We start from the raw sequence: 13413 nt of genomic DNA, 5'->3' as shown, positions 1-13413 counted from the left end.
ATGTAGATCAACATTTTAACGAATCATTAACATACAATACATCAACTTAATACAATCATTAATATACTATTAATATATGAAATTATAATTAGGATAATAAATAATTACTGCCAACGTAATTGTTATAATAAAGGTCAATCTCTTTAATAAGGCAATGTACAAAACGTCTCGCATACACAGTATGCATATTCATTTTATATCGAAATATAAAATTCATTAACAGTTTAAAATTAAATAATTAATGTACAAGATAATTCATTGAGATAATCGAGCCTCGCTTATTAATAGAGCTTCGGATCGATTATTCTCTCCCCCTCCACCGACCCTCTCTTCTCTCATTTTTTCCCTCTCAACCCCTTCTCTCTCTCTCTCTCACACTCTCTGCCATTCTCACTTTTTTTAATTCTTTATTTTCTCATCTCTTGAATCAATGTTCGATTAATTAAATTAGATTGTAGAAGCACTCGTGATTTTGTCATACATCTCAAAGAATAAGATATGTTACATTGCACAAAAATACAAGATTAAAATTAATTTTAATTAAAAAGGCACTTCTAACTAGAATATTATTTTATGTAATGATTTTAATAACGAAGAATGGTTTCGCTATCGAAACTTTAAATTAAAATATAGTTTTTGAGAAAAAAGTGCAGTATATGCACAACAGGCTGTCTCAAACGTAATGTGTATCAGTATTATAATAGTGTTGCAAAAAGACTAGAAGCGGATACTTGTTTGAGGAACTTAATAGATTTTCAATTTTCAAGTAAATTTTAATTGATTTTCATATGAAAAATTAATTCAATTGCAAATTAATTTTTTCTTAGTATAACTTTCATTTATTTTGATATTTTTATTAATAAAAAATTTTCTATAATTTAGATATATATATATTTTTTTAACAAATTGGATAATAATTACTGAAAAAATAAAATTCTATTACTAAAGTATTTACATCTTATTATAATTATTAGCAATGTTCAATTGTTCAGCTAGACATTGTATAGAGATATTTTTTATTTACATTAATAAACTTAAGTCAATAACAGAGAGAATATTATTTTTTTTTACTTATTTATAATTAATTGTTAATTAACAATTATTAAGTAATATACACAAATCAGCTGCATCTCCGCAGCTTTGGTTAATTGTACAATATATAATAAATAGATGTTCGATAAAATGAAAAATAAAAGCCTGTTATTTACTAAATGTTACAAGTAATATTTTAAGAAAAAAATATTTATAAAATTTCTTTTTCTCCAAAAATGCATGTACTATATGTATCAGTACATATCTCAAGATTATTATACGTATCTTTTCTTGACATATTCTATATACATATAGTATATCAAGAAAAAATATATATAATATTCTTGATATAAAGAAGATCAAATTCTATTATACTGATTTTATGCCTTTGAGACAGCCTATGTATCATAAATCTCAATATAAACGTGTGAGGAATTTTTTATGCGATTGATCGATACTATACAATATCGCAAAATTTTCAAAAGTATTTTCCTATTTAAATACAGCACCCCGTTTATTAAATCGCACTGGACCATATTCCACGTGTACTCTACAATTTCCCCTCGCTCATCCTATTCGATCTTTATGAAGAATTATTATTTATTAGTGATACACAGTGATCGAAATAATATTAATTTGTTCGCTCGTCGATAAACGGTGCTCTAGCTTAATTGCCATCATCGCAATATTAAAAAAAAAATGAAATGGATGACGAGCAATATAAAACGGATCAATAAATCAGATGAGACTTGAATCTTCGCGTAAGCAAATTAGAAATAAGGATATACAAACAATAAATATATCACTCGCGTGTGTTAAAATCGCGATTTTTGTAAAAGAAAAAAAAGGTATAGTCAAATAAATATATACGTCGCATTTTACGCGTTATCGCAATAATCATAATACATTTATGAGTCGCGCAAACGACTTACGTGCATTGATAAAACGACGTTCGAAAAGAAAATGCAACGAGAACGAGAATACGGTTTCGTATCGAATTTGAGAGTGTTGGAGAAAGGTCCTCGGTATTATTTTATTAAACAATATCAGAGTTCCACGATTTTCTTTTTCTTTTTTTTTTGCCTTTACTACACTTGTTTCCTATGCGCATTCACTATCGGTCTATATCATATATATCGCAACGATTCGCTTGCTTCCAAATGGAACATAACATAGCATCAATCAATTGGCAAACATTGGAGAGAAATTAATATATTCATCAATGCGATAAAAATTAAAATTAATGAATTTTCGTAGAATTTTGTAAATAAAAAACCGAAATCCGCGTAACTAAATAAATTCGTGTCCATACTTGTTAAAAAGACACGTGATGTAATACCTAAATAAACAAACAATAAACAATTTTGTGCACGGCTAATGAAACAAGCATATCGTTCCGGCAGAGCCTTTATACACGTTTTACATTTCTATTTTCCGGTCACAACTACAGAAAAATATTAACAATTACACAAGAGCACCTTATATCGATAGCCTATCTTTTTCTTTCTTTCTCGAATTAATATCTTATACATAAGACGATTCTACGTGTTTCTGTAGTTCTCACAATATAAAGAACGAATTGAAAAACATGACGTTTCAGATTGATTCTCTGCAACTTAATTATTATTTATTGCCGTTTCTTTATGAGAACGATTTACTATTAAACATTCATCTACATGTGTACATTCGAGAAACAACAATAGGGAAAATGTACGAAACGGACCAGAACGTAAACACTGCATTTTATTAATACACTTTAGATGGTTCATTAAATAACGCCTGTATTTTTTCCTTTTTTTCTTCTTTTTATAATGAACCTCAAGCTCAAACAGGAAAACATAGTCAAATAGGGTTGAAGATAGGGAAATAGATGATCGTGGTTCTTGTGTTCAAAAGTGAATGAGGAAGGAAAATAATAAGAAGATCTGTGAAGAATAAATACGATTGAGAGAAAAAAAAATACAAAAATTGGAACTGATATAATTCTGATGCGCTCAATTCCCGGTATATAATAAACATAAAATTTATTTTTTTTTTTTTTGCGTTATTAGTATACAGATGGAAATTTGAACTCAGCAAAACCACACCAGTTTCAATCGTTGATATCAATCAACTATCAAATTAAATATCGTTATTTGCGATTTTCTGTGCTCAATATCGCTCGCTAATTCATCAGAATACGATTCTCTTCGCATTCAATCACTCATTTGACGAAGTTATCATTACCTTCTCTAACATACATCAACAACACAAACTCTCTTTACACGAAAATTTATGAGGGCGGTGGTGGTGATTAATCATTATCGGAGCGGCAACGAGCGGCCTAATTCATCATACGTATTCTCAATCATTAATCGACTTACTAGCATGTACATATATGTACATGGGCGAACTCAAGCCGCTTCGATAATATCTGTAAGATCTTAACGAAACATGTAATATGTATATGCGTATAGCTATATATGTTTGTATATAATATATTTATAGTTTTTTATTTATATATTTATATAGGCGAATCAATCGCACACAAAAGAGTGAAGAATCTTCATTACAGAAGAATTCCAATTCTGGATCCAATCGTGTACATGTGAATGTATGTATGTATGTATGTATGTATGTATGTATGTATGTATGTATGTATGTATGTATGTATGTATGTATGTATGTATGTATGTATGTATGTGTGTATGTATGTATGTGTATATGTATGTATATGTGTGTGTGTATGTCAAAACACAACGATTCGCTTATTTACAGGGTGCCAAACGCACTTGGTAATATTTTCAATCTGATTACGACGACGACGATTGAAAGTCGTTGTCGAGTCTTTTGTATTTTGCGTTTATCTACCAATTACTGCCTCGTCCCCGACCTCTAAAGCCACCGCCGCCGCGAAATTGCCCACCTCCGCGTTTCAGTCCTCTCGGCGAGAAATTAGAGGCCGCGGGTCCGCGCGGCCCTCTGTCCATCCACGGACCGCGCGGCGGTCCACCCCTGAATCCTCTACTTCCTCTAGAGGGTGGAGGCGGCGGTCCGCCTCGCCAAGGCGGGAAAGGCGCGCCGATGCGCGGCCGAAAGTTCGGCCCGTCATACTCGTACATCATCGTAGAATGCGGTTCCGTCGTCGACGTGCTAACGTGCGGCGAGGGACCATTTGGTCCCGATGACTCGCTGCCACCCGACGTTTGCGGACCGTTCGGCAGCAGAGTCCTTTTCTTGTTGGAATTTCTTTCGTCGTGACTCTGTTCATCAAAACTGCCGTTCGTCGACGGTCTTTTGAGTTCGTTACCCGACGTGGTTGTGCTCATCAACTCGTCCAAGTGCTCGTTTTCCGTGAAATCCACTTCTTGTCCCTCATCGAGCGACTCGCACTTGTCGATCGCACTTGTCTTCTCCGCAGCTTCGGCGTGCTCGGTCGACTCTACATGCTCCTCGTAGTCTGAAATAGGAACATACTGATTTGGTTGTGGCGGATCATCGCTGGCACTGTCAGATGTTACTGGAATAACCGTCACTTGATTCGATGACGATGGCTGATCGTCCGACTTGATCGAGGATAATGCCTGCTGCTCATGATCTGGGCCTAATTGGTAACCTTGTTGATTACGCTCAGATTCGTGAGAACTCGGCGCGTCGTGCGATTTCCGTCGCACCTGTGGTATCGAAGACCCCTGACAATTATTGGAATCGCGTTCCGACTCGACCTGAGCATCCGCCATGTTGAGTGTTATGTTGTTGTCCTGATCGAAATCCGGCATACCAATTGGCATGCCTTCCTCGTCGAGGATTACGACGGTGTCGGGTGGTTGCAGTATCAATGGTCGACTATTAGGCAAGGTATCTGGCGACGATTGCCGATGCTGATCCTGCGATCTTGACTTACGACTATTCGCCAGACTGTTGCGTTGCTTCATATTGTGATCGTCCGAATATCGATCGCGGCGGTTCCTCGAAAATCCACGTCCGCCATTGCCACGACTGCTCCGTTCGTTTCTATGGAAGGACGAAGTATCGCGCTGATCCGTCGATTGCGAGTATCTGCCGCGTCCCGATGGTTCGGTCAAAAAATCCTGTTTGGACCGAATAGAGTGTTCTCGGTCGCGATACTCAAAATCCTGCGACTGATGAAAATCTTGCTGCGACTGATGAAGTTGATGAAATTCTTGTTGGTTCGAGTGAAAGTCCTGATTCGGCAAAAAATTTGGCGGTGGTAGTCTGTTTTGATGAAAATTCGATTGATTTCGATGAAAATCTCCCGACTGATTGCGATGAGAGAATTCTTGTTGCTCTTGCCGAAAACCACCTTGACCTTGATGCTGAAATTGTTGCGACAGCGACGGAGGTGGCGGCGGTCCTGAATGCATCAGGTGTACATCTTGTACGAGCTGACCACCACGAGAACCCGGCATTTGTCCGGCAGGAAGAGAGATTCGCATGTCCAAGTCAAAACGAGAGGTGGTTGACGGCGGCATGCCGACACGCATGTCACGATCCTGCGATCTCAAATCAACCAGAACTCTGCCTTTTGGCTTGCTATCAGTCTCATCATCCGACATCTCCATATCAACGCTCTCGACAATATCGCCGGGTTGCATGCGTCGCCTAAATTATATAAATTATATAAGAAATATATAAAGACAATTGTACGAGAAACAGAACAGAAATATCAATTGTACAAGGAATGTAAATGTCTAGGTACAATTATATAAATTATACGAAGAGGAAGAAAGAATAAAACAAAACTCACCGATAATCTTGATCACTTGTGGACCATAAACTGTTGTTATTAGGTAAAGAAGGTAGCGATGAATCACCGAGACTATTGTGATTGGCCGGACTACCCGTCAGACTAATCAAATTACGATGATCCACATCTGCCGCCTTCATCAAGCGATACGGTAACTGATTTTCGACAGTCATTGGAATTGGAATCACTCTGTACAAATAATACAAATATATAATATAGTGATTCTAGTAATAAAAAAAGCATATAAATAATTAATTAAAAATTTAAAAAACAATAAAACAATATAAGAAATTAATTATACATTACCTGTGATCCACATCTCCTGTGGTATTAAGAGATTCTTGTGCTTGCGGCTCGTTGTATTCCACCGGCTCGGCGAAGCCAGATTTCTCATACATAGGTGGCGATTCCGGTGTCTCGGACATCTCGTTCTTGGTCCTGCCCGGCCACGTGGAATCATTATTGGAATCCCATCTCTCTCCGTCGCGGTCCATCCAACTCTTTTTATCGTCGCATTCGCCGGGCCACGTGGGATTCATGCTGTTTTTTCCTGAACATATAGCGAAATTCGCTATATCAAACAGCATGTATTATCATGCAGCAATGGCAGAGTCAACAATTATATTCATAAAACATTGTCTGTCTACCTTTTTCTTCCCATTTGGCCGACTCCTTGATGCTTTCGTTTGGCGGTGTCCACGTAGGAAATTTCGGTGGTAATTTGTTGTAACAATTCTCATCATCGAGAAAAATGGGTGGTGGTAAGGGTGGAGGCGGTAAAGGATTAACTACACTAGGGTTAGCGGAACCATCAAAAGGACCAGTTACATTACTCTGACTGTTTTGACTGGAATACGGAGAGGGTGTGTGCGATTCAGCAGATAGATTGCGAACCGCCAATGGAGTACTGTGACTCATTTGACAATTATTTAAACCAGCACCAAGAGGTGGCGCACCCTGACTACCCATCATTCTTGAAATCACAGGCGTTACAGGAAGTTGAGGTGAGTTTCTATAATTGCTGCGTTGTGGCGATTCTACTCGATTCTCAGAAACGTCTAGGCCTAAACCTGGTATTCGACCCGATTCTGGAGTTCCGTCGGAGGACGGAAGAACCGTTTTCAAAAAACTAGATATATTGAAATCAGCATTGCTGTTTTCATTTTTTGACGGTCTCATATTAATCACTTCTATTGGTTTTGCCTAAATCACAAAATAAAAGTTAAAACATGTAAAAACTTTCTAATACAATCTTGCAAATACAATAATTACCTCCAAAGATTCATTATATGATTGAGACATTCCAGGAGGTGTTGCAGATCTTTCATTGAACAAATTTCTCTAAAAAAAAAAAAAAAAGTAAAGAAATAATATACAATCTGTTTATAACGATACAAAGTCATTAAACTTTTTGTGTTGTATAAAATAATGTATCTATAGAGAACTATATTACTTCATCTCACCATATTACCAAAATCCATATTTCCTCCTATAAAAGAGGGAAAATTATTGGTAAAGTCTCCCGACTCGTTGCCTTGTACCAACTCAGGTGCAGGGACAGGTACAGGATCATACTCGTGAGAATATGAACCATAGAGAGATGGCGGTGCTACCTCAATTATTCCCATTTGATTATTCGTTGCCTGTGTTTCGTCTCCTGGAAGTTCTATATCGCTGTCGGGACTTGGCGAAGGTGCGTTCACGTCCGGCGACGGTATTGGCGAAACGAACGTCGGTAGCAGTTCGTCCAAATTTTTCTTCAAATTTTTCACACGACTACCAAAATTCCGGTACGCCTATTCACAAAAAAATATATAGTTGTATACATACATATTGTATAACAAATAATCGATATTTAATCTTTTTTATAAAATATTTACATTTGTCACTATTTTAACTTCCCCACGTTGAGTTTCATAAAACTGATCCGCTTGCTCCAACAATTCAAGCACTTGTGTCCTTTCCCTGATCTCTGCTTCTAACGATCGAACATAATTTTCAAAATTTTTTACAGCTAAATCTATTTCCTTTTCCGCATCCTCCATACGCCTTCTGTCCTTTAACGACGCACGTAACTCTTCCACAGATTCTATATCTATATTATTTTCCCTCAAGTCACGGAGTCTGGCATCAGTCGCTTGTTCCAGAGTCGCGCAAGATCTCATTGTAGAGATGAGCAAAGCCGCCTGAAACTCATCCGGTTGTGAACTCTGCTGGGGTTCCAATTTCTTTTTTGGCGCCGCCGAAATTAAGCCGGACAAATCAGTGAGAAACTCTTCATCATAGATTTGTCGCTGATCCCAGATTTTGAAGATTCTCAATATACGATGCTTTACTTTCTCATCACGAACCATAGTTGTTGCACGTTGCAAAGTAGTGCCCCATGATTCCACAAATTCAAAATTCTTCCTTTTCGAGTATTGGATAACATCATTTGCCAGATAGAACAATGTGAGCCGATGTTCAACTTTCACTGTTACACACAAAGGACAGAATGTTTTACATATTTATATATATTTATAAATTACACACGTCAAAATAAAAACTTATCTAAAAATGATTTAATCTGACAGAAACTCATTTGACAAATCACTTGACATAAACGTTACCAAGAAATTCATCTTGTTACTCTAATCAAAGAGACATACATAAGACTGAACGATCAAAAGCATACTTAAATTTACCTTTTTTCAGGACTTGCAACCACGTGGCGACAATCTTCTTGTGATGCTGTCTTCTCTCCAGACACCACGCAGACAGCCCTTGTATGGACTCCTGCGAGTCCTTCAGTGTATGGAGCCTCCGCTCGAAGAGCTCCACATCGAATTCGCTGTTCGCCATCGTCCAAGTGTTACCCAATGCTCATCAGTTGACGGACTCGACAGCCCATCACATTGTAAACATCAACTACCGCGAAAAACACGCACGACGACGTCCAGATATCATAGAAACTTGCACGAGAACGATTTTCACTCGGCGAACCTAACCAAGTTCGCGCTCCGTAGCAGGCGAGCGGTAAACACACAGTTACAGAAGAAGGGGGGAGGGAGGGAGTCACAGAGAAACCCGCGATGGCGCGCGATGACTACTTCACCGATTCGACATCCTCGCTTCGGGTCTCGCGACCTGTCAAGCGAGACGTCAAACAAAGCGATTTGACAGCACTGAACCCGGACAGTCCCAAGGCGTGCGAGCCACACGCTTCGCGCGCCGAGTTTCTTTGAGGGAGGGAGAGAGAGAGAGAAAGAGAGAGAAAGAGACAGAGACGAGGACGCCGAAACGAGGCGACGAGGACGACGACGACGTCCCCGGGCGATTCGCGCACGCGGATTGTCACTACGACGCTCTACCGCGGCTGCGACCTTCGTGCGTCCAGCATGTCAACTTTCGCGCGAGATCCCTTTTCAGAATCCTGCCAGTCGCGTACCGACGTGCCGAGTGCGCGAGCGATCTTGAAAACAAGAGTCCGCCATCTTTTCGCTCGGCCAAAACACGACCGCGCAATGGCCGGCACGGCACAGCCAGTGACGTAGCATCTCCATCGAATTTCGCGCGTTCACGCCGTTGCACGTGCTTATATATACCATTTTTTATAATTAAAACTTTTTTTTTCCTTTTATATATCATTGTTTTCGTTTCCCTAAGCGTAGCTGAAATTGATGTTCACTTGTATCTTAAAAATATACTCATGCTCTATTTAAAATTGTACTTGAAAAACTGTTCAAAATAATAATGAAAAAACACTTGATATATATAAAATGTCAGCTTTTAATTAGTTGAAAAAAAAATTAATATAATAATAAAAAAGGATATATATATTAATATAAATATATTTCACACACTCTATTTAAAATTGTATTTGAAAAGCTATTCAAAATAATAATGAACAAACACTTGATAAAATTTCAGCTTAATTGTTCGAAAAAAATATATGAATATATTAGAAAAAGGATATTAATTAATAATAATTAACCCTTTGAGGGGCCTTCGATGCCTTCGGCACTTTTACGCAAAGGCTTATCAGAGGTCGGAGATTCCGGTTGTGATTGGATCAGCATATAGTTAGTAGCGCTTCGTTCTGGTACAAGTATTTTTCTCGAAAGTGTCCACTCTAGTCTGTCATTTGAGCGTAGCTTGCGCTCCGGGGAGGGACTACGATCGCTGTCACTTATCGTAACCGGGAAACGGCTGGAAATAGCATCGTCATTGTAATATCACAGATTTTTTTTTGTATCGTAATTTTATTACAAGATTAAAGTCCAACGAACGTGCGTGAGTTCACCTCGTCGATCGGCGAATCTCCGTCAGTTCTGCAACTGCTACGTCGTGCTTTTGCGTCGTCATTTTTTTCTCTTCCTTATTTCTCCGCTCTCTCGCAATTTAGCGATTTCTCTGCGATTTAACATCTTCACTCTCCATAGAAATTTTTTGTATTCATCATAACTCTTCGTGTTCGTGTGCGTTCCCAGATCGAAAGAATTAGTCAAGATGGTTCACAAACCGAAGGTATACGTGATCGGCGTTGGGATGACAAAATTCGAGAAACCTGGCAAACGAGAGGACTTTGATTATCCGCAAATGGCGAAGGAGGCTGTGAGCAAGGCTCTACAGGATGCCCAAGTACCTTACAAAAGTGTCCGAGCTGTCTGCGTTGGATACGTCTACGGCGACTCCACTTGCGGTCAGAGGGCCGTCTACGAAGTCGGCCTAACCGGATGTCCCATTTATAACGTCAACAACAATTGCTCCACCGGCTCCACCGCTCTCTTCCTCGGCAAACAGATTGTCGAAAGCGGAAACGCCGATTGTGTCCTGGCCCTTGGATTTGAGAAGATGGAGCGTGGATCACTGATGTCCAAATATTCAGATCGTACAAATCCCATGGACAGACACGTCGAGCTGATGGCAGATATCGCAGGTAAATTATATAGGCTTCTAAAATATAGAGCAGAATGATACTTGATTTGTACGATGACTTATGTATTTCATTGTTTGATTGTAGGTATTTCGGAGGGACCCATTACTGCTCAGATGTTTGGTAATGCTGGAATTGAGCATATGAAAAAATACGGCACAAAGCTAGAACATTTTGCCAAGATTGCATATAAAAATCATCTGCACTCTACAAACAATCCCAATTCACAATTTCAAGATAAGTACACCTTGGAGCAGATAATGAATTCTCCCAAAATATTTGGACCACTGACAAAGCTCCAGTGTTGCCCTACCTCTGATGGTGCAGCGGCTGTCCTTCTAGCTAACGAGGAGTTTGTTCGAAAGCATCGCTTAGAATCCCAAGCTGTTGAAATTGTAGCAATGGAAATGACCACTGACCAGGCTACGACATTTTCCAGTCGATCGTGCATGAATATTGTCGGGTACAGAGAATAGAAATTTATACTTTTATAAATGAAGATACTAAATATACTAAATATACTTTTTGATGAAAATAATCGACAGTCTATTAATTTGCGATTATAATAAACTTTACAGATATGACATGACGAGAAACGCAGCCGAGAAAGTCTTCACATCGACCAACTACAAACCGGGCGACGTGGATGTGATAGAACTACACGATTGCTTTTCTGTAAACGAATTAATTACTTACGAAGCTTTGGGACTGTGTCCTCCTGGTTACGGCGGCAAGTTGGTAGACTCTGGAAATAACACCTACGGCGGCAAATACGTCGTGAATCCTAGCGGCGGTTTAATCTCGAAGGGACATCCACTGGGCGCTACTGGATTAGCTCAATGTTCTGAGCTTTGCTGGCAGCTTCGCGGCATGGCTGGCAAGAGGCAGGTGCCGAATGCGAAATTGGCCCTGCAACATAATATTGGTTTGGGAGGTGCGGTTGTCGTAGCTCTTTATCGCTTGGGTTTCTCGAAACAGGCGGTGGTCAGGAAGCATGTGAGTGTCTCTGCCGATCCGAGCGTCTTCCAAGCAAATGTGCTATTCGAAACGCTAAGAATCGCGATGGAAGAGGACGAGGAGGGTCTGATCGAGAAAGTACGCGGCGTTTACGGATTTAAAATTATAAATGGCCCCGGCGGTGCTGAAGGATTTTGGATTGTCGACGCAAAAACAGGCAAAGGGAAAGTCGAGTATAATGGCAAAACCAAACCCGACGTCATATTTACGATCAGCGATACCGACATCGTCGATTTTATCTCTGGAAAATTGAATCCGCAAAAGGCCTTCTTCCAAGGAAAAGTCAAGATACAAGGGAACATGGGGCTGGCTATGAAATTGCCTGATCTGCAAAAACGTGCCGCGAAGAAAATTGAATTGCTTCGTTCAAGATTGTAAGATATACAAAGTGCAAATCTATAAAATAACGCGCGTATAATCGTCAAACACAAAGCATATCTTATTCTCGCGCGTTTTATCTTTCCTTCTCTATTTAGCTATCAAGGTTCACAAGCTTTATCAAATTTTATTTTCTTAATACGTAATCACATGGAATGTAATTATATGAGAGAATTCCCGATAAGCTTTAATCGGAATAAACAGATGATAAAGACAATCAATTTGTACATATTGACAGATATTTTTATGATGTATTGATAATAAAATTATTTCATATTACATGCTCGTGTATGTGATATATGCATGTAATAGTCTCAATATACAAATATGCAATTTCTGGAGTGTAAAACTCAATACATAAGCATATATAGAAATTCTCTCTTCAATTCAATATTTTTATCATAATAAATTCTTAAGATATATCTTGTGGCACATATAAAATCAAAATAATAATATATAGTATTGTGTAATCATATAAATTTGTAATAAACTATTAAAAATCGTTCAAACACAAATTAACATTTTGGATATATAAAGATTATATAAATAAACAGAAAGAGAGAAAAAGAAAATAATTTATATACTTTGAATGAGATCAATTAGATTATTAGAGGCAAAGACTTTGCATCTAGATACCAATGAACATTTGTACTATTGAGTATATAAATTACTTTTTATGCTTTGTTTTTCAGTGTTATGTAATTATGTTAATATAATTATAATTGCATTGTCATTTCTTAAGCAATTATTTGCTCTGTCATATTATGAGCACATTATATAAATGCATCAAGTAATATAGACGAATTAGACTTCTGCTTATTATTTGTTATTCTAAAGAAGATAATTTTTTGAAAAATTTTGTGAAAAGTAATACTTCTTGCACATGTAAATTTTAAAAATGAAAAATATTCAACAGAGTTAGATTAATTAATCATATCTGTTTTGAAAATTTGTAGAGCTTTTTATGGCAAGGTATTCTTTTACAATAATGTATAAAAGATATTTTATATGTATAATTTAAAATAAATTTTAAAATAGAAAAAATATCTATATATAAAAACAATAATAAAAAACAATTATTTTTTTAATAATTTGATGTATATAAATTACTTTTTTATAATTAACAATTTATGTTAAAATAGTTATTTGTGACAAATTTAATTGTAGAAATTTAATGCTTTATTCAACACTCCATAATTGTTAAGAATTTTTATTAATACAACTATATAGAGAAGAGTATGGGACATTATATATTTTATAAAAATAATATAGCTTTACATAGAAAAATGAATAAAAAGGTAGATATGGGCTTAGCAAATATTAT

General features: G+C 37.5%; 2 protein-coding genes across 3 annotated transcripts; one reads left to right on the top strand and one right to left on the bottom strand.

Moving 5' to 3' along the window:
• Nucleotides 1-116: 116 nt before the first annotated feature.
• LOC114932473 (uncharacterized) lies at nt 117-9285 on the bottom strand. Of its 2 annotated transcripts, none has more exons than XM_085479815.1 (8): nt 8464-9285; nt 7660-8252; nt 7243-7575; nt 7052-7120; nt 6427-6982; nt 6086-6350; nt 5780-5968; nt 117-5634 (listed from the first exon to the last, which is right to left on the bottom strand). In XM_085479815.1, exons 1-8 carry the CDS (start codon nt 8618-8620, stop codon nt 3879-3881), a joined length of 3918 nt encoding a protein of 1305 aa, XP_085335941.1. In that variant the 5' UTR covers nt 8621-9285; the 3' UTR covers nt 117-3878. The 2 variants fall into 2 exon arrangements, with proteins under 2 accessions (XP_085335941.1, XP_029160526.2); XM_029304693.2 differs by having other exon boundaries at nt 6086-6329.
• A 602-nt stretch (nt 9286-9887) lies between these two features.
• ScpX (Sterol carrier protein X-related thiolase) lies at nt 9888-12368 on the top strand. The gene is made up of 4 exons (XM_029304836.2): nt 9888-9987; nt 10249-10697; nt 10782-11157; nt 11273-12368. The coding sequence occupies exons 2-4, from the start codon at nt 10268-10270 to the stop codon at nt 12087-12089; spliced, it is 1623 nt and encodes a 540-aa protein (XP_029160669.2). The 5' UTR covers nt 9888-9987; nt 10249-10267; the 3' UTR covers nt 12090-12368.
• The last annotated feature ends 1045 nt before the right edge of the window (nt 12369-13413 follow it).

Source organism: Nylanderia fulva, unplaced genomic scaffold (assembly GCF_048542155.1).
Source record: "Nylanderia fulva isolate GAGA-0341 unplaced genomic scaffold, ASM4854215v1 Scaffold13, whole genome shotgun sequence".
Lineage (NCBI taxonomy): Eukaryota > Metazoa > Arthropoda > Insecta > Hymenoptera > Formicidae > Nylanderia > Nylanderia fulva.
Note: the sequence above shows the minus strand (reverse complement) of the source record. Positions and strands in the feature narration are given on the sequence as shown.